At 37.7% G+C, this 24,299-nt stretch overlaps 1 protein-coding gene across 1 annotated transcript in view; it reads left to right on the forward strand.

Annotated features, from left to right (window-relative positions):
- The window catches only part of LOC104239680 (uncharacterized), a 35,705-nt gene extending 11,991 nt beyond the window's left edge, over positions 1-23,714 (forward strand). The window contains exons 5-6 of the mRNA XM_009794373.2: positions 22,728-23,006; positions 23,232-23,714. Coding sequence (XP_009792675.2) covers positions 22,728-23,006; positions 23,232-23,714 — 762 coding nt within the window. The remainder of the gene's footprint in view (positions 1-22,727; positions 23,007-23,231) is intronic.
- The last annotated feature ends 585 nt before the right edge of the window (positions 23,715-24,299 follow it).

A 24,299-nucleotide genomic window follows, 5' to 3' on the forward strand; every position in this document is an offset into this window, starting at 1 on the left:
CAACAGATGTCTACAAAATGACAAGGATTCCCTTTTTATAAGAGGGGGAATCCTAACATAGTACAAGTGTATTTATTACAAAGATATGGAGATGGGATAGCTAGTTGATGTCACGATACGGGCTCAGACTAGCCTGACAGAACACTTCGCTGGCTCTAGCTTCATGCCTTAGGAATTCCCCGCTTTCTTTCCATAACCGTCGATCTCATACTGCCCCGAGGTCGAGATTCGATGGACCTCGAGGGATGAGACTCGACCGTGATTTCGAACCTTCGAAACGTTACAGCGATGAAAAATTGGACCCTCCGATTTTACCGTATACATCAATTTTTTTTTTATCAATTTTCTTATTCCCTTCCGAAGAAAGATTTTTCTTTCGTTTCAACCCTTTTACCGGAATCGAGTTTTGAATTAATCAGGATATGTAGCTTCCTATTTCATGTTATTATCGAGATTTATCATTCAGTTCGTAAAAGGAGGTCCCTTTTATATGGTGCTATGAGGAGAACGTCTCGACTTCATTTCTAGGTACAAGCTCTTTATAGAAGTTTTATAATTTAAGTCTAGTGACTATGTCGTGTGTTTGTTGTGGATTTTAGAATCTATGTTCTGCGACTATATTGCATGTTTGTAGTGAATTTTATGCTCTAAGTATAGAGATTATGTCGCGTGTTTGTAGTAGGATTTATTATGATGGAAGTCTGGAGACTGTGATTGATGAAAACCATGCGTTCGAGTCCAAAGACTTGTTAGTTATTTTTAGAACTCTTTGCAATTTGATCCTGTAGGCTTATCTTGATAGGTTTTGACGAAAACCATATGTTTGAGTCCAAAAACTTTTCTTGTAGCAAAGATAAACGAGAGAAGATATTTCATACTCGTTTCATTTTCTTTAAACATACATGAACCTTCGCAAGTTTCCGCGACTTAGGTTATGAACTTTTACATGGCATAAAATAAGAAAAGAAACTTCCAACTATGGGTCTTGTTTAGAAAGCCTCTATCTGGGGGAGTTGTCCCTGTCTGGTGAAGCAATCCCAATATCTCCTCCCCCCTGTGCTTAAGTAAGGAGGATGAATACTTTGGAACTAGAGTCGATTCATAAATCTTGTATCCGGAGTCCTGGTGTATGATTATAGTAATATTCTTTACATTTGTTAAAATCTATTTGGGACAAAAACCACAGCTAAGATAAAGAGTACAACACGTATTTTCAGTTTTTTCGTTGGTCTTTTCCCCAGGCTTGCTACCATGCGGGAAGTCGCAGTCCGACGAGTATATTATTCCTGTGACCATAAGTTAGTAAGAATAACTTGAACTTGTAAAGTGGAATGTAATTGTGTTTTAGTAATAATATCGTTTTAAGTTGCTGATGTTCTAATTGCTTTGCGATTCTTTACTGGTTTGTTTGCGAGCTGGTATGTGACTTTCCTGATGATCCCTATAACTTGATATGGTCCTTCCCATTTTTTACTCAGTTTTTTGGCGTTAATTTCTTTCATTCCCACCATTACTTTTTGGAGCATGTAATCCCTAACTTTGAAGTATCGTAGGTTAGCTTTTCAGTTGAAGTATCTTTCAAACCTTTGTTTTTGTGCCATATCTCGAACAAGAGCGAGATCTCATTGTTCCTTAAGTAAGTGCAATCCAACGATCATGGCCTTGTGATTATATTCCTTGGTGGCCTGGGTGAACCTTAATCTAGGATCACTGATTTCAACTAGTATCAGAGCCTCCGCACCCTAAATGAGAGAGAATGGTGTCTAGATTTTGATGTGGTCTGAAGTATTATTCCTCGGACCATTTTCCCTTAGCATGTTCCAGCTTTTTCTTGATATTTTGGATCAAGGTTTTGTTGGTCGACTCCACTTGCCCATTTGCACTAGGATGATAGGGAATTGAAGTGATTCTTTTGATTTTAAGTCCTTCGAAGAATTGGATTACTTTGGAGACGATGAATGGCGGTCCGTTATCACAATCTATTTCCTTTGGGGCCCCAAATCACATGTGATATGGTCCCAAGTGACATCGATCACATCGCATTCCTGGATCTTCCTGTAGGCTCCTGCTTCGATCCATTTTAAGAAATAACCGTCAAAACTAATAGAAAATTGACATGACCGAGTGGTGGAGGAAATGAGCCAACTATGTCCATTCCCCATCTCATAAAGGGCTAGGGTGAGACGACCGAGTGAATGGGTTCACCTGGTTGATGGACCATCTGAGCATGATGCTGGAACTTATCGCACTTTCGCACGAAAGACTTAGTGTCTTGTTCTGTCACGACCCCAAAATCTCATCTTTAGGATCGTGATGGCACCTAGTCTCTAAGAATAGGTAATCCTAATACATGATGAGATTTAACAGAAATAACCAAATTTAACTATTAAACATTAAACTGATAAATGAAAAAATGCAGCTAAAACTGAGCAATAGTCATACAACCCTAAAACGGGTAGTACAAAGTCATAAGCTCTATTACGAGTAACTAGGAATATTAATTACATTAGTGTTTGGAATGAAAGTAAACAGTAGTAAGTAAAGCTCCAGAAGGTGACTCCAAGGCTTGCGAGCTTGATGGAAGGTATACCTTGAAAACTCCGCAGTAAATCTCTAACAACTAGCTGACGTCCGACACGCTCTGAGGTATCTGAATTTTCACAAAAATTGTATAGAAGCATAGTATGAGTACGTCACAATGTTACCAGTAAGTATCAAGACTAACCTTGGTGGAGTAGTGATGAGGTACAAGTCAAGACACTCATTAGACATGAAAACCTCTGCAAAATATTAATACAAAGCTAACGATGGAAAGAATATTAATGTAAAGCTAGTGTTGGAAAGAAGGTTAATATAAAGCTAACAAAGAAAAGTAAAAGCAATAAATGATAACAAGGAGTAAACACGTGCTAAAGTAGCTAGATAATCAGAACATAGTTAAACATGCAAATGAAATCAATTAAGGAAAACACACGACAACCCAAATAATCAAACTGTTCCAATACAAGGTTTTCAACAAGAATCACCCCGAGGTACCACAATCACAAATCACAAGTCATAAATCACAAATCTTCATTATAACGTCGCGTGAGCCTGACATTTAGTTTAATTATATTTTTACAAAATAGCTTCACGCGCTTTAGCCACCTTATCTTGCCACGTGAGCTTCAAATGAAGAAATTCCCCTTGCTAGAAACACGCACATAAAACCCCCTTATCACACCGCATAAGCATAAATATCACCACTGTTACGACCCCGTTAGTTGTTTTGAGAGTAATAACCCCAATCCTCTATTTACTACTTTTTCGTATCTTTTTATGCTCTTGCTGGGAGGTTTTGTTTGTGGTTTTAGAGTAATTTGGGACACTTAGTCCCTGAAACGGAAGTTTAAGTTCTAGGATATTGATCGTAGTTGGAACTGTGTAGAAGACGACTCTGGAATGGAGTTTCGCCGGTTTTGTTAGTTCCGTTGGGTGATTTTGGACTTAAGAGAGTGTCCGGATTGTGTTTTGGATGTCTGTAGCTGAATTAGGCTTGAAGTGGTGAAAGTTGATTTTTTGGGAAGTTTGACAGGAAGTGAACTTTTTGATATTAGGATTGGGTTTTGATTTCAGAAGTTGGAGTAGGTCCGTAATGTCGAACATGACTTGTGTGCAAAATTTGGGGTCAATCGGACATAATTTGATAGGTTTCGGCATCGGTTGTAGAAGTTTGATGTTTCAAGTTCATTAAGTTTGAATTGGAGTATAATTCGTGTTTTTGTTATTGTTTGATGTGATTTGAGAGCTCGACTAATTTCATATGATATTTTAGGACTTGTTGGTATGTTTGGTTGCGGTCCTGGGGGTCTCGGGTGAGTTTCGGATGGTAAACAGATCAATTTGGACTTAGTGTTGCAGCTGAAGTTCCAGGAATATCCGGTGTCTGGTTTCCTTCTACGCGTTCGCGAAGGTCCTCCCGCGTTCGCATAGAGAAAGTTTGAGTGTTACTAAAATTGGCCTTTATGTTGGCGAAGGATGTTCTGTGTTTGTGAGGCACTGTGGTCTTAGGCCTACGCGTTCACAATTGGGCCCTCGCGTTCGCGTAAAGGAAGGGGCAGATGGGTTACCAGACATTTGGCCTACGCGAACGCGTAGTGGTGAATGCGTTTGAAAAGCAGCAGGCAGTGGAAGCTCCACATTCACGAGAGGTCACCCATGCTCAAGGAGGGATTTTTGGTTAGTGATTATTTGTTCAACGCGAATGCGAGAGTGTGGTCGCGTTTGCGAAGGAGGGAATGCCTGGGCAGAATATAACATTTCAAAATCGAGGCTTTAGCCATTTTAAACATAACTAGAGACAGAGAGCTCGAATTTGGACAAAATTTTGGGAGATTTTCAGAGGAAGCAATTGGGTAATGATTCTTGACTCATTTATAGTTATATTCCATTAATCTATAGTTGATTCCATCCTTTAATTTCGGATTTGGGTTGAGAAAATTGGGAAAAATGGGAAAAGTTCTTCAACCAAATTTTTGGGTTTTGACTAAGATTTTGACATCATATTTGAGTAATTTTTGTACGAATGAACTCGTGGGTGAATGGGTGTTCATCTTTAGTGATTTTTACCCGATTCTGAGACGTGGAACCGGGTCGACGTTTTGGAGTGATTTTCTAATTTCTTGATAAAGTCTTGATTTCATTAATTAGATTGTTTCTTATAGTTATATTTGTAGTATGCAATTGCTTTTGTCTAGATTTGGGCCATTCGGAGTCGAAAAATCGTGACAAAGGCATTCTTACTGATCGATTGAGCTTGGTTCGAGGTAGTGGCTTTCCTAACCTTGTGTGGGGGAAATTCCCTTAGGATTTGGTATTGTCGTGATACTTCTGTGTTAAGTGAGCGTCGTGTACGCCAAGTGACGAGTGCGTACACAGGCTAATTATTGTAAAATCTATTTTTTCATTAAGTAGTAATCTGTTACATCTTAATTGAGTTATACTAGCATGTGTAGTTGTCCTTTTTAGTCTAATATCACATGTCTACGTGTATTAAATGCGTATTTGAAATCTGTGAAGCATGAATAGATGAATTCCTGTCTTTCCTTGATTTGTATCTGTCTTAACTGTAGAGTTTGTTGTTAATTATTGTTTCCATCGGTTTTGAGTTGTATGTTTACTTTTGGGACTACGAGGCGGTACCTCGGGAGATCCCCCTGTATATTTACTTTTGAGACTGTGAGGCGGTACCTAGGGAGACCCCCCTGCACATTTACTTTTGACAATACGAGGCGGTACCTCGGGAGATCTCCTTGCTTATTTACTTTTGGGACTACCAGGGGTATCTTGGGAGCGCCCCTGATGTTTATCACTATGTGTTGTGTTGTTATTTTCTGTAAAATTCTCTGTTGTTAAATTCCAGTCTCTCATCATGTTGTTATATCTCCTGTCTTATTATTATATCCCAATAGGGCCCTGACCTAGCCTCGTCACTACTCTACCGAGGTTAGGCTTGGCACTTACTGGGTACCGTTGTGGTGTACTCATGTTACTCTTCTACACATGTTTTGTGTTCAGATCCAGGTACTTTTTATCAGCCTCGTTATCAGTGAGCAGTGAGATTTTGGAGACTTCAAGGTATATCTGCCCACGTCCGTAGACCTCGGAGTCCCCCTCTATTCCCTCCTATGCTGTTTACCTTTTCGTACTTTCTTAGATTCTGGTATATAGAGATGTTAGTTTTCTTCTATAGCTTGTGACTTATGATTACCGGGTTTTGGGAACTCTGTGTATACTCTAGTGTTGGGTTACTTGTACACGCCGAGAGACATTTTTATCATTTTACAATTATCTATTGCAGTCTAGTTGTTAAATTCTATTTTCGTTTATGTTATTTCGCAATTTGTTAGGCTTACCTAGTCGTAGAGACTAGGTGCCGTCACGAAGTCTTACTGAGGGAGATTTGGATCGTGACAACCACCCTTATGCTGCCGCATGCGCATCTCATTACAATACAATAATCAACTCGCATCACACGTTCTCATATGCCACAATATTTCCAAAACAACAATACCAATTATCAAAACAATGCATAGCCCATGGCTCAACAACAATGTATACGAGAGTCTCTACCCCGACACAATGTAATGAAAGCATAAACTCAACAATAAAAGATATTTCATGTAATAACAACCTTCAATTAAATGCATATAAGAATACTCAACAATGAAAGATATAACGTGTACTAACAACTTCAATTACATGCCTATAAGAATAAAATCAACAATGAAAGATATAACATGTAATAATAACTTCGATGCATGTAATAACCTAAGAGTCTAAACCGGTCAATTTTTACATATAAGCCCGTGTACATATTCATCACCTCATATACATGTCTTTCACATAATTCAAGTAGTGCAATTAAACCAAATCCTACTGAGTAGTTCCCCCACACAAGGTTAGGCAAGATACTTACCTCAACTAGGCCAGATCAACCCTAAAAATGGCTTTTCCTTTAAAATTTGCCTCCACACGGCTCAAATCTAACAAAAAACGACTTAATATCATCAAAAAAAAAAATACAAGAGAAACCAATTCTGATAACTAAAGTTAAGATTTTTACAAAATTCCCCAAAAGTCAACCCCGGGCTTGCCCGGTCAACACTCCAGTCCAAGGGTAGATCTTGACTACCCATAACCCCACGATTCCCTATATATATATATACTATGTTCTAATTTTAAAATTTTATTTTCCAAAACATAGACAAAATCCCCCAAAAATTCTCTTCAAGTTCCATGAATTAGAGGCTAAATCTCATAAATAATAATATAATAAAATTGAGTTTGGATCAAAATCACTTGCCCAATTGTTGTATATGAAAATCCCTCCTCAAAATTGCCTCATACCGAGTCTAGGATTTTAAAATCTGATAAATGAAGCTATATCCCATATTTTACCCCTTTTGTTCAGGTGCAGAAGTCGGCAAAAAGACTCGCAAATGCAGATATGCCATCAAAAATGCGGCACCCAACAAGCCCATGGAAAGTCGCAAATGTGACACTGACTTCATATTTGCGATTTCAATCCCTTTCAAAAATGCGGCCACATGGTCGCAAATGCGAGCTACCCATCCAAAGGCCAACCTTCACAATTGCGATACTTGAGATTCCCCTGCCAACTTCGCAATTGCGATGCTAGTGCTCGCAATTGCGATAACTGTAGCACCAGTAACCTGGAACAAGTTCAAATCAATCCAAAACACGTCCGAAACTCACTCTAGCCCTCGGGACTCCACATCAAATATCCACACAAGTTTAAAAAGACATACTAACTTGCTCGTGTGATCAAAATACCAAAATAACATCTGAAACCACGAATCAGACATCAAAACACATGAAATTTCACAATAAACTCAAGAATCGCTAGAATCACAACCAAGCGTCCGATTCCTTTCAAACCAACTCGGAATGACAACAAATTTTGCAGTCAAGTTTCAATTAAAAAAATAGGCCTATTCTATGTCCTGGAATCAAAATCCTAATCCGATAGCCATAAAGTAAACCTACAGTCAAACTTGAGGAATTTAAATCTTCAAATTGCCAACTTTTGACTAAGCAAGACAAACCAAGCTAGGAATCTTCGAATTCAATTCTGGGCATATGCCTATGTCCGAAATCACTATACTAACCTATTAGAGCCATCAAAACACATTTTCGGGATCATTCTCATAAAAGTCAAACCTCGGTTAACATTTCCATCTTAAGCTTCTAAACTAAGAACCAAAGGATCCAAAACTTCAGTGAAACGAAACTAACCATTTTCGCAAGTCATAAAATCACAAATACACCTATGGAAAGATTCAAAAGGGTAAAAGAGGCTCAAATACATAAAAGTGACCGGTCGGGTCATTACATGTTCTATTCTAGACCAGTAATACCCAACCCTTAGTAGTTTTAGAATCAACGAATTATACCCAAAACATTTTCCATAGCTATCTTCGTATACTTCCCTCATCACGTAATTAGTTTCCTACGGGCCTAAGCATTTTGTCAATGGGTCATGAAAAGATCTTCGGTATAACTGACCCGCAATCAAAAAGTACTGGGTTGCTTTGGTTCTGAGGGATCATGAAGCTTTGCTTTCCTCAGGTAAAGGGCCATCTTAAAAATAACCCATAATATCATTGCGCCACTCCCATGTTAGATTTGTAAAATATACCTCATTTGAGTTGATTCTAATGTAGAATACACGAAGTACACGATCGACTCTGTCCTTGATTTTGTGCGTTAGAGGATAACCCAAGGTTAGCCAGGGCATCCGCCTCTATGTTCTCCTCTCATGGGATATATGTCACCTTCCATTTTTTGAACCAGGATAGAAGTGTCTAGACCCTACTTAAGTATTTTTGCATCCGTTTCACTTTGGATGCATAAACGCCAAGGACCTGGTTGACTACGAGTTGTGATTCACTTCTTAAGTCTACGTTCTCGGAGTCAAGTCATCGTGCCAATTCAAGCCTTGTAATCACGGTCTTATACTGGTCTCAATATTAGTTCAAGAACACATTTTATAGCTTGCCTGATGGTTTTTCCGATAGGAGTAGCCAAGACCATGTCAAGATCGATTCCTTTCATATTGGAGGCTTTGTCTGTATATTGGACCCATACCCCATGTACAGTCCCATAGCCAACTGTTGTTACGCCCCACAATATTATATCAATATTATGTCCCGCAATATTATATTACAACGATGTTATGCTCTGCAGTAATATGTTACGATGGTGTTACCCTCTGCAGTAATATATTAGGTTGATGTTACGTCCTGCAATATTAAGTTACGACAGTGTTGTACCCGACAATATTACATTATGTTGATATTACGCTTCGCAGTAATAAGCTACAACAGTGTTGCACCCTGAAGTATTACATTACGATGATGTTACGCTTCGAAGTAATAAGTTACGACGATGTTGCACCCTGCAATATTTTACGTTGAATTTGACGTAAGGTAATTGACATCAGTCCAAGTAAAAGATTATTTGGAGATTATAAGGATTATGTTATTTCACAAGTGATTAGTAAATTCATGAAGGTGAAAGGGGGAGCAAGTCAAAGAAAGTGAATTTTGTCCAAGTTTGACATTTTGGGGTAAAATACGGCCCGAGCTAACATACCCGGTATTTGTGGACTAGTGTCATGCGAGGTACCACATGACCATACTGGTAAGGTGTATAAGGTATGTGAAAAGTGAGTAATATTTTAAATAAGTGGGAATAATTTTTAATTTTGCGGGTAATTGATTAATTACCGGGTAACATGATATTACCCAATTAACTAATAAGTGAATAATTTTTTTTGGATAAGGTTAAATGTAGTAATGTGGCAGCAAGGGAATCAAAGAAGTGTGACTCAAAAGTAACAATTATATGTGGCAATTCTTAAAGAAAGTGAGTCCTTTCCATTTAACAATGGATAGACACATAAAAACGTGAGTCATATCATATCTAGTTACCAAATAAAAGGTAAGTCATATAACAAATGTTCCATACCAATTTCACAATATTATTATCAAATTCAAAGGAATGTTCAACAATTTATTCAAAAAAATTGGCAGCGTAAGTTTGATACAAAAATCATACGAGACTATGTAATGTTGTAGCAATGGGATTTTGCGATTTTAAGAGAATACGGTGCAATCTTTCTCAAGAATATCATATGGATTTTCCCCTACTTCGATCCACCGTTACATGTTTTGTCGCAATTAACGTTTGTTGGAGGAATTGTCAAGAGAATCGGTTCAGGTATGTTAAGGCTATCCCTTCTTTCTTTTGGCATGATCCATACGATACGAACGAAATGTGCACATGCACAAATTTCATAAATGACTCTATTCATAGAAGTATTAGAGATATCTATGTTCTTGAATTTTCATGTGTCATAATATTTTATCATTTGTTCATGGGTCTCAGAAAAATATGAAAGTTGAAAAAAAAGTTTGATTTATGATATTGCTCAAAGACAAACTGTCTTATGAAATTCCGAAAGATTTTATTAACGTACTTTTCATGCATTGCATTCATGTGCATTGACCCATGATCAGACGACATTATATACGCGTATATATGTATGTATGTATGTGTATATATATATATATATATATATATATGGGATATGGGAAATGTTATGGCGTTATATATGCACCACCACCTGATAAGCTGGTATACGATGATGATTTTGCCCACAATAGCCGATATGATATGATGGGGTGCCCTCAGAGGCTGATGATATTATGAAACATGTACCTATGCATGACATGACATTCATACGCATATGCATGACGCTAAAAGTAATTTATGATTTACAAAGTTATTCAGACTTACAGGTTGAGTCATGTACTCTATATTTCTTCCATGTCTCTTATGCTTTTATTTATGTGCCTTACATACTCGGTACATTATTCGTACTGATGTCCCTTTGCCTGGGGACGCTGCATTTCATGCCCACAGGTCCCGATAGACAGGTAGAGAGCCCTCCAAGTAGACTATCAGCTCAACGGAAGATGTTGGTGCGCTCCATTTGCTTCGGAGTTGCTCATTTGGTTAGTATGATTTAGACGTGTATTGTTTGGTAAGGCGGGACTCTGTCCCGACCTTTATGACATTTATGTACTCTTAGAGGCTTTTAGACATATGTCGTATACATAAAAGATTGTACGGCCTGGTCGGCCTATGTTTTGAGTTTATAAAGGATCATGTTGGCCTATTAGGCCCGTATGTCATGTGTATATGATTATGTAACAAGAAAGATACGTTACGTTAGTACTCGATTGAGTAAGGTACCGGGTGCCCGTCGCGGCCCATCGGTTTGGGTCGTGACAAAAGTGGTATCAGAGCAGTTCTGTCCTAGAGAGTCTACAAGCCGTGTCTAGTAGAGTCGTGTTTATGGGTGTGTCGTGCACCACACTTATAAGCAGGAGGCTACATGGCATTTAGGATTGTCACTCTTTCTTTTTACTCTAGATCGTGTGGTAGAGCTCACTTATAAGAATTCAAATTTCGAGATTCTTTTTTTATTATTTGTAATAAGATGATACCTACATCTGGAAAGAAGGTTGGAAAGAGAGATAGTTGTGGAAGAGCTGAGTGAGAGGAATTGGACTTTTGTATGATGCTTACGATAAGTAAATGTGAGGTCTTCAGCAGATCATATGCATACTGAAAGGTGTAAGCCTCTTGATAAGGAGCCTTAAGGCAAGAATGCATATCCACCTTTCTGGTGAAAGACAATGAGAGATTAAGAAGATAAATATAAGTTTCAACAAGCAAAAGAAGCAAGATGAAGAAGGGTACGAGGCACCCAGTTAATGAAGGTTAACAACGTTTATAATTGAGGTAGAGGAACATAAGCTTTTTGGATTATATTCAACAGTAACAGAGGTGTGTACAATTGGTCACACCTCATTTGAGTTATGCCCTATGGGGGCTAACATGTATAGTTAAGAGAAGGATGGGATATCAAGATCTAGTTGGGGTTAGAGTAACCCAAATTGGTAAATGGATTACTTTCATTTGTTGGCATTTCCGGAGGGTATTATAAATGTGCCAATAGATCTTCTTGTGAGACACCCAGATGCTGCACCCTAGAATATTACGATTAGATGTGAATACTAGCATTCAAAAGATAGGCATTGAAAGCCTGGATGGGATAAATATTACCTTAAGTGTGGCTCTCATCCCTAGTAGAGAGAGGATGTTGAGCAACCCAAAGAGTCATTGGATGGAGCAAAGGGAAGCTAAAAGCAAAAGAATGTCATATTGAAGTTTTCACAAGAAAAAGGATATGCAGAAATATTAGCAGAGTAATGAGAAGAGAGATAAGGAAGCATTATGAATAAGGTGTGATACATGGATGAAAATGGTAGAGTGTTACAGAACCTACAGTCAAATAAAGGAAGAGACGAAAGGTGATGGGCCTTAAGACAACGAAAGAGTATAGGCCATAAGGTTATATCCTCATTTCGAGAAATAAGTTCGTGACCCCAACGCGACTACCAAAGGGGAGAGTTAATCCCCAGAGTAACAAAAATCAGTATGGACTGGTAAACAAGATAAACTAAATATGAATTAGGGACTGAATGATTGGAAAGTACTCGGCATCATGGGAATTTCAGATTTCGTTCTGGCGGTAATAGAATGGACCACAGAAGAAGATTCACGATGAATTCAGAGAATAGTCATTCAGGGAGACGCTTTCCTAGAGCAAACAATGTGAGCAAATTTAAGCTTAAGAGACTGTATGGGCCAGTTATGCTAAGTGCCACCCTCGCGAGTAAGGGAATTTGTCATCCTTGGTACAGAAGAATTGCCGCAAGGCGAGTAAGGATCATTGATGTTGAGAAACGACGCCAAAGATGAAGAGGTAAAACATCTATAGGTAGATCCTCGTAGCTCTAACTCTTAGTACTCCCCTAAAGGGGGGAATATGGAATGATAAAAGGAAGAATGCGATAAAATGAGAAAGGGATGAGATTGCACTTATCCAAATGCTATAGATATGCTAAGATTCCAGAATATTATGCAAACGCGACGTCAAGGAGAAGAAGTAAAGGTTCCTGCCCGAGATGTTATTGATAATTAAGGAGCCAGTGCGAGACATAAGTTAAGACCAAGGAAATAACCCAAGAAAGATTTGGCGGAATATTGATATGAGGATGGGCCAACAATCAGTTAGTAGTTGATTCAGGAAGAGCCTAGATATGGCTAGTCAAGAGGATACAGACAAGACAGCAGGTCATGCAAGATAAAGATAGTAAAACCCAATATAGTGAATTTAGCCCAGCAGTTATGACATTGTAATACTTGAGAAATATTCAAATAGGAGTTGGGGTAGTTAAAGGTACCGTATGAGTGTTACGGAAATAAAAGATAGTTCCACTGGGAAGACAGTCAAAGCTTCAGTTCAGAAGTAGTCGTACGAGCAGATGAGTGTGGAGGTAAGTAATTAAGGATAATTACAAGTGAGCACGAACATCAAAAATTCTATCGAAAATACGATATAATAAGCTCGCATCTTTATAAGAGTCAGATGATCTTCCTAAGTACTACAGTGAAGGACTAGCTGAGGAAATAAGGAAGAAGGCTTCAACCTAAGCATAGTGACCTAAAAAGGAAATGGTCTTGTAACAACAGTTTCACAACAACATTGTACGTCCTCCATAAGAAAGAGGAATCTATCATGGCTAGTGAATGGGAAGTAAAAATCAAAAGAAATATTCGAAGCTCATATGAGTTGTACGGAAATTCCGGCATGCGTGGGAGCTAAGTTAAGCTAAGTATGCACGCAACAAGGGGGAAGAAAGATCATGAAAGGTAATAGCTTACGTTAAAATAAAGCTGAGAAGGAACGAAATGAATTATTTAATCAATGATCCCAAGTTGGTGATGTTATGAACGCACTTAAGAGTTTGGAGTTTTATACATGCAACATATATGTTGACAATCATACAGTCGTAAAAGATTCTGGTATAAGTTAAAAGAAAGAATTGAGCCCAGGTCATAGACAAAGGAATGAATTGTTAGAAGATTGTGTCATGGATATTCCATAGCATCCATGGAGGGCTAAAGTAATAACTAATACCATGAGCCGCAGATTGAAAAATAACTTAAGCCAGCATAAAGGCCGATCAGAAGAAGAAAGGAAACTAAAGAGTTACATCAACAAACTAAATCAGAATCTGATTATTGGACCCAAAATATAGGAATCATGATTGAGAATATAGCAGAATCACTCTTAATGTCAGAGGTGCAAGAGAGATACCACAACAACTATGTTCTATAACGGCTATATGATAAAGCCAGTTAGAAGGGTACCAGTTTCATAAGAAGTCAGTATGAAACTCCCACGAGACTGTGTATGTACCAGGGGTGCAAGTATTATAATAGAACTTCAAGTTATGGACGTGAATTACACCTAGGTGGAAGGGGGGTTATGAAGGAGATAAAAGACATGATATGAGATTTTAAGTAAGTAAGGTAAAAGTGAACAACGCACGAGATACTCAAATGCAGAAAGTTGTGAATAGTCCATACTTCGAATAGAAGGTTATAAGCACGGGGATCCAATAACCAGAAATGATAGCGGTATCATCAGCGCCATATCTTCCAACCTATGGTTTCTAAGTACTGAGAGATCTAGTTAAGAGAGTAGAGAAGAGTTGGAGACGATGTGATGTATCGCTTGACGTTCCAGAATAACATAAGGAAATCTATGGTGCAAGCAAGTTGAAGGAAAGTTGCGAGTATTATAAATGGATATTTATAGGTCGCAAGCTTAAATATGTTAGAGCGACAAAGTTTTAAGAAAACATGAGTAATAATGAGGAAAGGCAAGTGAAAAGGTGACGAGAATGGATAAGTCCTCAGGATTAAGTCCATGAAAACAAGAGAGATAATGGTTTCTCTAAGTTATTGAAAATTCAGTATAGCCTGAATGAAATCAAAAGAATATAAGATTAATAACATTTAGAAAGAATGAAATGCTGACCTAGTAATAAAATGGGGGGATACTTGTGACAAATAAAGGATGACGTTTGGGCCTTCGTTTAAATAATGATTTGAAAAGAAAAAAAAGAGAAAATAGAAGAAGAGAAGGAGAAAAAAAATTTCGCTGGCGGCACAAAATCAAGATACCCCCATAAGGTGAATCATATTGAGACACTATGAAATATGATAATGGAAATCACTTCAAATATTCTTCAATACAACGTAAGCCCTAGCGGTAATGTATTACGTAAGAAGTTTCAAGTCTTCAAGTAAAGGATTATAGATCAACATTGAGGCGAATCAACAATGCTCAGATATAAGTTACAAAGTATGACATGAGATTAGGCCATGATTCGTAAGACGAACGGTAATGAAGGGGCATTAAAGGACTGAGATTTATACCTAAAGGGTAGGCAACAAAAGCAACTGGGAACTTGGTAAGCATACCTCAGTAAAGGTAGATTGAAGCAAAAATTATGGTATGATATAACCCATGTAAATGCAGTAAAGTCATGTGAATGGGTAACCAGATCTATGAAATAAGATATGTCCATATTCGCAAGTTCTACAAAGTATCAAGCAAAGGACTTCAGTATACCTATAGAGGCCCAGAGAGGCATCCCATTAAGCCTTGTATATACAAAGTAAGACCTACAGATTGACTAAAAAATAAAATGAAAAAGGAAAGATGAATCACATAAGTGCACCTACAAAGCCAGGGTCATACAGGCTGCATGACAGGAGGTAACAGAAGTTGCAAGATTAGGATGATTTCGACCACAAGTCATGATATGAGCAAAAAGATAAAAGGGGAGAATACCCTAGACTTTGGATTTATTCACAGAGCAACTGCTTAAATGGCAAGAAGAGTATTAAGATATTCACAAGAGCTATAAGTTACGAAAATGATAAGAGCATCAGTCAACATTCGAGGACGAATGTTCCAAAGGGGGAATGATGTTATGCCCCGCAATATTACATCACGCAGTATTATATTACGACGATGTTATGCTCTGCAGTAATATGTTACGATGGTGTTACCCTCTGCAGTAATATATTACGATTGATGTTACGTCCTGCAGTATTAAGTTATAACAGTGTTGTACCAGACAGTATTACATTACGATTATATTACGCTTCGCAGTAATAAGTTACGACAGTGTTGCACCCTGAAGTATTACATTACGGTGATGTTACGCTTTGCAGTAATAAGTTACGATGATGTTGCACCATGCAATATTTTACGTTGAATATGTCGTAAGGTAATTGATGTTAGTCCAAGTAAAAGATTATTTGGAGATTATAAGGATTATGCTATTTCACAAGCGATTAGTAAATTCATGAAGGTGAAAGGGGGAAAAAGTCAAAGAAAGTGAATTTTGTCCAAGTTTGGCATTTTGGGGTAAAATACGGCCCGAGCTAAAATACCCGGTATTTATGGACTAGTGTCATGCGAGGTACTACATGACCATACTAGTAAGGTGTATAAGGTATGTGAAAAGTGAGTAATATTTTAAGTAAGTGAGAATAATTTTTAATTTTGCGGGTAATTGATTAATTACTTGGTAACCGGACATTACCCAGTTAACTAATAAGTGGATAATTTTTTTTGGATAAGGTTAAGTGTAGTACAGAAGTGTGACTAAAAAAGTAACAATGATATGTGGCAATTCTTAAAGGAAGTGAGTCATTTCCATTTAACAATGGATAGACACATAAAAACGTGAGTCATATCATATCTAGTTACCAAATAAATGGTAAGTCATATAACAAATGTTCCATACCAATTTCACAATATTATGATCAAATTCAAAGGAAAGTTCAGCAACTTATTCAAAAAAATTGGCAACATAAGTTTGATATAAAAATCATACGAGACTACGTAATGTTGTAGCAACAGGATTTTGCGATTCTAAGAGAATATGGTACAATCTTTCTCAAGAATATCATACAGGTTTTCCCCTACTTCGAACCACCGTTACATGTTTTGTCACAATCAACGTATGTTGGAGGGATTGTCAAGAGAATCAGTTCAGGTATGTTAAGGCTATCCCTTCTTTCTTTTGGCATGATCCATACGATACGAACGAAACATGCAAATGCACAAATTTCATAAATGACTCAATTCATTGAAGTTTTAGAGATATCTATGTTCTTGAATTTTCATGTGTCATAATATTTTATCATCTGTTCATGGGTCTTAGAAAAATATGAAAGTTGAAAAAAAGTTTACTTTATGATATTGCTCAAAGACAAAATGGTCTTATGAAATTCTGAATGATTTTATTAACGTACTTTTCATGCATTGCATTCATGTGTATTGACCCATGACCAGACGGAGTTATATACGCGTATATATGTATGTACATATATATGTATATGGGATATGGAAAAGGTTATGGCGTTATATACGCACCACCACCTAATCAGCTGGTATACGATGATGATTTTGCCCACAATGGCCGATATGATATGATGGGATGCCCTCAGAGGCTGATGATGTTATGAAATATGTACCTATTCATGACATGACATTCATATGCATATGCATGACGCTAAAAGTAATTTATGATTTACAAAGTTATTCAGACTTACAGGTTGAGTCATGTACTCTATATTTCTTCCATGTCTCTTATGTATTTATTTATGTGCCTTACATACTCGGTACATTATTCATACTGACGTCCCTTTTTCCCCGGGATGCTATGTTTCATGCCCGCAGGTCCCGATAGATAGGTTGAGAGCCCTCCAAGTAGGCTATCAGCTCAGTGGAAGATGTTGGTGCGCTCCATTTGCTTCGGAGTTGCTCATTTGGTTATTATGATTAGACGTGTATTAGTTGGTAAGGCGGGACTTTGTCCCGACCTTTATGACATTTATGTACTCTTAGAGGATTATAGACATATGTCGTGTACATAAAAGATTATACAGCCTGGTCGGCCTATGTTTTGAGTTTATAAGGATCATGTTGGCTTATTAGGCCCGTATGTCATGTGTATATGATGATGTAATAAGAAAGATATGTTACGTTGGTACTCAGTTGAGTAAGGTACCGGGTACCCATCGCGGCCCATCGGTTTGGGTCGTGACAACTGTTGCCTTCTTTCCCATGTTAGTCATCATGCCTCGATTGAAGTCAGCTACAAGGTATGCTAAGACCTATGAATTAATGGCAGTCTGGAGCAGATATGTTATATCATTCTCACTTATCTTGACCGATCATTTCGAGAGCTCTAGCTTGTGCATGACGCTTCACAGCAGGATAGTAAAGACTACACAAATTAGATGGCACTGGAAATAAGGCCTAAGTTTGCAGGCAACTATCACAAACGTCAAGTGTAACGACCCAATCTTCTGCTTTACTTTATAGAAACCCGTTATCTACTTAAGACTTTTCATATGTGCTTTTACTATTTTATTACTTGTGAAAGCGATTGGTTTGGTTTTGGAAGAGTTCGAGTTGAATTCGAAGTACTTAATTCCGTAATAGTGGCCTAAGGTATACAAGTTTAACTTAGGTAAAGACTTTGAGCAAACGACCTCAAAATCGGGATTTGAAGGTTTTAATAAGTTTATATTTGGACTTGGGCATATGTTCAGATCGAGTTTTGGGTAGACCGAGAGCTTTTAGCGCTTATTGTTAGAAGTTGCCATTTTGAAAGTATTAGAGTTTTCTAAGTTTGACTTGGGGTGGACCTTTGTGTTATCATATCCCATTTGGTATTCCGAGCCTGGGGATAGATTTGTATTTTCATATCGTACTTGTGTGGGATTTGGTTCCATTCCGAGTTGTCTAGGTATTGTAGACATGTGATTCTTGACCCTCCCCAATATTTTACATATTTTTGTATTTAAATACTTAGTTTAGGTTTAATATAGTTATTTCAACTAATTTTGACTCTTTTACTTTATGTCGTCACGAAAATGAAAATTACAAAAACATATTTTATTTTATGTACCTTTCATAAAAATTAAAAAAATAATATATAAATAGTACCTTATTTTTATCTTTATATAATCTTGAAAATACAAAAAATAGTTTCACTTTTAATATTTAGTTTTATTTTGGTAGTGTTCCAATTAATTAAGAGTAATTTTTATATTTCTATATGTTTAGTCTTCTTAGCCCAAAATTAAGACCCAATAAGACATGGACCCAATCCAATTCGGATCTAGCCCATAATAACCCTAGCCCAATACTTTAAGACCCATTCCCCCTTTCTTCATATACACCTTACTACACATTTTCTAACCTAGAATGACTAACCTAAAAAATCAGTCGTTTTTAGAAAGAATGAATAGAACGGGACCTAAGGAGTCAGCCGCAATTCCCAACATGAGACCCCCCCATCGGTTCCCGGTACTGGAGATGACAACCAACGACCCCTCCTTCTTCTTCAGCACCTCCCCTAAACGTTCTTCTTCTGCGGACACCCAATCAAAACCAATCGTCCAACTCCCATCATGCCGGCGACCACACACGCACACACAACACCCTACGCAGCCTTCATCACCTAAACCTGAACCTTCAGACCTAAGTAAAGTGAATGCCTTCTGTCTCTTCTTCTTCGTCCAGCATCACCATTCGAAACAGCGCGAAACGCAAAACAAAAATTCAAAAAAAGAGCAACGAAAAGTACCAATCCAGTCATCAAAGCTTTAGCTCCTCAAAACAAGTTTTTGAATTCCATTTCGTCAGGAGATCTCCGTTTGAGATCGTTAGATCTTCATTTTCGTTTGAGGTCCTTTCGTCGTTCTGATTTGGCTTGCTATTCCTACTCGGTTGTACTGTCACTTCTCAGACAAACTGTTGGCGTCGTGGTTTTGATCCGATCAGTTATTTTCTCTCTCTGCGATTTGGCTTTCATTTTTTCATAGATTCAGAAGTTGGGTTAGCTTCATTTTGTTGTTTGTTGTTATTTCATCAAGCTATAAATGTTTCTTTGGCTTTCTGCTCTTATCTTTTAATGTTTGCTAAGTTGTGTATGTATTAATGCCATTCCAACAGTATTTGACTCGATCCAATGAACTTGTTTCATTCGATATTATATATCATTATGATAAGGTAGACAATTTAGGACCATTTGTGATTAATGAGAGTTCATATTGTTCAAAGAATACAAATTTTAAGTGGTTCGTTAATTTGATTTCATGAATATAGATTGTTACTGACAGATACAAGTTCAATGATGGCTATGGGTATGGTTCCCGTGACATAGTTACGATACATAATTTCCAAATCCGAGTGTACATTTCATGTGACTCGACTCTAATTTCCAACAAGGTTAAATAAAGCGTGTCGTGAACCGCGGGTGCATTTCATGTAGCGTGGTTTATTATGTGTTTTAAATAACTTTGAATTTTCCTAAAAAATATTAAAAGCGGTTAGAAGGTTTAAAAATGCACGTAAGTTTAAAACAGGTGATTAATCAGATAATTAGGAAAATATTAATAGTTAAGCGACCATGCTAAAACCACGGAACCCGGGAGTGCCTAACACCTTCTTAACAGAATTCCTTACCCGGATTTCTGTGTTCGCGTACTGTAAAACAGAGTCAAACTTTCCTCGATTCGGGATTTAAAACCGGTGACTTGGGACACCATAAATTATCCCAAGTGGCAACTCTGAATTTTAAATAAAATAATCCCGTACCGTTTCGATTGTCACTTAAATTGGAAAAAACTCCCTTATACTCCCTTTTCAGGGTAGTGAAAAGGAGGTGTGACAGCTCTGGCGACTCTGCTGGAGAAAAGAACCCAGAACTTCTGTTCATGGTTCAGAATTCGAGCTTAGAAAATATGTTATAGTTGACTTTATTTATTATTTGATTTTTACGTGTTTGATCCTAATGTTCTAAATGTCACTTTTTACCGCTTTGATATTGTTTGGACTGTATATAAATTGTTACGAGAACCTCCTCTCTCTGAGTCTTCTAAGTCATCCGGGAAGTGTGCACTTCGTGTGACTTCTTTTCTGTTAGAGTCGTATCCTAAATTTAAGAATGAGGTTCGGACAAGTTGCAAAGCTGGTGAAGCTTCTGTATTCCCGGTACGCTGCCCCACCCTCGGCTCGAGCTGTCCGCTCGAGTAGGCCAGGTCTAGAACAAATAAACTCAAGATTTTAAACTTAGAATAATATAACCTCATGACAGATCCCTCGTAAGAACGCTTGTTTCCATCATGTGCATTTGACTTTGGGGACTCAACATAGGGGTTGGGTCCATCGAGGACATGTGTACCCAAAAATAAAAGACGATCCTGATGCATCCTAATGTGCTACATGTTGCAATCTTCAAGGGTAAAAGTGGTCATTTGACGGACCAATGAGGTTTGAGGGTAAATGAGAATGAAAAGAGGTTGAAGTAAAAAAATGAAGCAAGTGGGGCCTAGTTCTAATTTTCTTTCACACTTTTTCAAAAAAAAAAAATCCAAAAAAATGAAAATCAAAAATCCAAAAAAGAGTTTGCACTTTCCCCGTCATTTTTTTTTTCAAAAAAACAAGAAAAAGAAAATCCAAATTTTCTCTAAAAAAATATATGCCCGTATCCAAAAAATATATGCCCGTAATTGGATTCTCTAAAGAAAATTCAATTTGTCTCTAAAAAAAAAGAAAAAAAAATATATTTTCTCTAAATTAGTTATTTTTTTTAATTCTTGCCCGTATCCAATCCGCCCGAACTACGCATACCTGATTCTAGTCTTCCGGGGTGTGATACGTAGGCAACCCACATAGGGTCCGGTCTTCCTAGTGAATCTTAGGTTCTTGGCTTCGCTGGGTCTTAGCCAAATCTTGCATTTTAGCCACTTTTAGCCACATAAGTTAATTTTAGAAAACTAGTCACAATCATGTCTTGCATGTGTCCAACAGGAAGGGTTATTGTCTCACATAGCGTTCTAGGCCTTTAACTTATTTGGTTTTAATTTTCGCATACAGGTGTGGGTTTACTTACCGGAGTTTGAGCATGACAGATGCTCTGGACCATCCAGTCGGAATCGCTCATTCAGGAGTTGCTTAGGGAGAATTTTTTTTATATATATTTTGAGTCTATTTTTCTTTTTATGTCATCTTTTACCTTCTAGTTTTGTATAGTAGTGTCGAGTCTTTTGTTATTGTATTTCCTATTTTGTATTTGAAAAACGATGTTCATAAATCAAAATAAAAAAAAGTAATTTTGTATTTTTATATTTCTATTAGATGTATTCTTTAGAATACTAACTCTAGAAGTTCAAAAAAAAAATCTTTCGAGGTTTTCCTTAGGAAATTAATATCTAGAACTCAAAATAAAAAATTGCGTTTATATTCCCTTTACTACATTAAGAGTAAAAATTCAAAAAAAAAAAAAAGAATTTTCTTTTAGTGTCTCTTTAAAAGTTTTCTTTAAGATATTAATTACAAAATCCAAAAAGATTTTCTTTTGAGGTTCTTCTTTGGGAAATTAATGAAAGATGAATATATAAAATTCTTTTTATTTTTACTAGAACTTTAGGACATTGTACATAGAAGAAAAAGAAAACAACATACTTTATCTTTGGTTTATCTTCAGAGTTTCTCCCTTAGGTAATCAAAACTAAAATCCAAATTTTTTTTTATCTTTTCATTTCTTGGTTCGAAATTTTCCTTCAGGATATCACACGAAAATTCAAAATATTTTTCTTTGGTTCATTCTTTAGATTTCCTTCCTAAAAAAATTTTGCTTCCTTCATTTCTCTTTTCTCATCAGAGTATTCATTAAAGCAAAAAAAAAAAAGAAAAAAAGAAAATGAGAACGTTAGTTTGTTTACTTTATTCCAGATCTTCCAAAACTACGCAAAGATCTGATTCATGCAACGTCATAATACGTAGGCAACCTACATAGAGTTCGATCGAATCATTTTTTTTATTTCATTAAAAAAAAGGAAACAAAAAAAGATGTGGAATTACGGGATGTGAGAAATGTGAGGAAAGGAAAGAGTGATAATTAGAAGGAAAAAAAAAAGAGAAAGGAAAATGAGCAAGATAAGAAGTGCTAGAAAAGAAAGAAAAGAGAAGATTGAAATGAACAAAATTGGGATGATGCCAAGTGACTTTGTGACCCTCGAAGTCATTCTAGAACCGTTAATGGTTGCTAGGTGCATTGCACGCAATGTGATATTTTTAGCTTTTAAATGCCCTAATGCTAACAGGATGACCCCATTTTGTTCCTTTTGTTACCTTTATTGAGTAGAAGGGTGGTTGGTTTGTGGTTCTTAAACTGGTAACTCTTCCATACAACACAAGGTCAAAGAGCAAGGTAGCCATGGCTAGGAAAGACTTGGACACGAGAGTTGTTGACCCGTCGAGGGAGTTTGTGGAGTCGGAGTCTGAATTGAAAGAGGAGGTCCAAAGGGTGAAACAACAGATGGTAGAAATGTATCAGTCTTGGATCAGGGGACATCCTCCACCTTCATTCCCCACTAACTACACTGAAAACCCTACAACTATCCCACCCCTATCACAAGCCCAGGTTCCCACTGTTGTTAATATCTCCCCGCAACATTTTCACACTCCACCCCTCAAAAGCACATCATATCCCGCTCCTTTGGACACTCATGCTCTTGTAGCTCCTCCTCCAGCTACTTTTCCTTGATCCTCTAACGAGACTGTGTTCAAAGTCCTCGATGCCCAACACTATGCTCCAGAACCAACTTTCAAAGTCTTGGATCCATACTCTCACGCTCCATATTTTGAGGCTCCTGGTGAAGCTGAAAATCCTGCTAAGACAGTGGAGCAAGATGACATATCCAGGAAGGTGAAAATCTTAGAGGAGTTTTTAAGAAACATGCAAGAGATAGGAAGCCAGATGAGCATGGCTTACAAAGACTTGTTCTTGTTTCCTGACATCCAACTACCTGCTGGGTTTAAAATGCCAAAGTTTTATTTGTATGACGAACATGGAGATCCCATGGCCCATTTGAGAGGCTACTGCAGTAAGATGAGAGGCGATGGTGGGAAGGATAAATTATTGATGGTGTATTTCAGTCAGAGTTTGAGTGGGGCTGCTCTGGATTGGTACACCCGCCAAGATGCTAGCAGGTGGTACACATGGGATGATATGACTCAAGCCTTTGCCCGGCACTTTCAATACAATATAGATATCATCTCGGATCATATGTCCCTCACCAAGATGGAAAGGAAGCCTACTGAAAGCTTTAGGGAATACAGACTCAGATAGAGAGAGCAAGCTGCCAGAGTCAATCCTCCGATGGGAGAAAAAGAGATGGTCGAGTAATTTCTTCAAGCTCAAGAGCCAACTTACTTTGGGCAATTGATCTCGGCTGTGGGTAGGCCTTTTAATGAAGTGGTAAAAATGGGAGAAATGGTAGAAGATGGGCTGAAGTCAAGCAAGATCATGAGCTATTCTGCTTTAAAAGCAACAACACAAGCAATTCAGAACGACACAGGAAGCTTGCTGGGTCAGAAGGAACACGATAATGTTGCCATGGTTGTTTCAGAGTCACAACATGGTCCAAAGGGTCCGCCTCACCAATATACCCAGCCTCAACTCCAACCCCAAACCTATCCCCGAGCTCTACATAATCCACCTCAGTATTATCCTTCGAACAATGTCCGGTCATCTGTCCAACCACCAGATCACTCCCTATGGCGAGCGCCAGCACCGCATAATGCATTCTTGCCTTCACAATATTTTTGAGCACCCAATAACCCTAGAAAATAGGGGCAGGGAGGGGAACAAAGGCAAAGAAATAGTTTCATGCCAATCGGGGAGTCTTACACAAGCTTGTTTGAAATGTTAAAA

Source organism: Nicotiana sylvestris, chromosome 8, assembly GCF_000393655.2.
Source record: "Nicotiana sylvestris chromosome 8, ASM39365v2, whole genome shotgun sequence".
Classification (NCBI taxonomy): domain Eukaryota; kingdom Viridiplantae; phylum Streptophyta; class Magnoliopsida; order Solanales; family Solanaceae; genus Nicotiana; species Nicotiana sylvestris.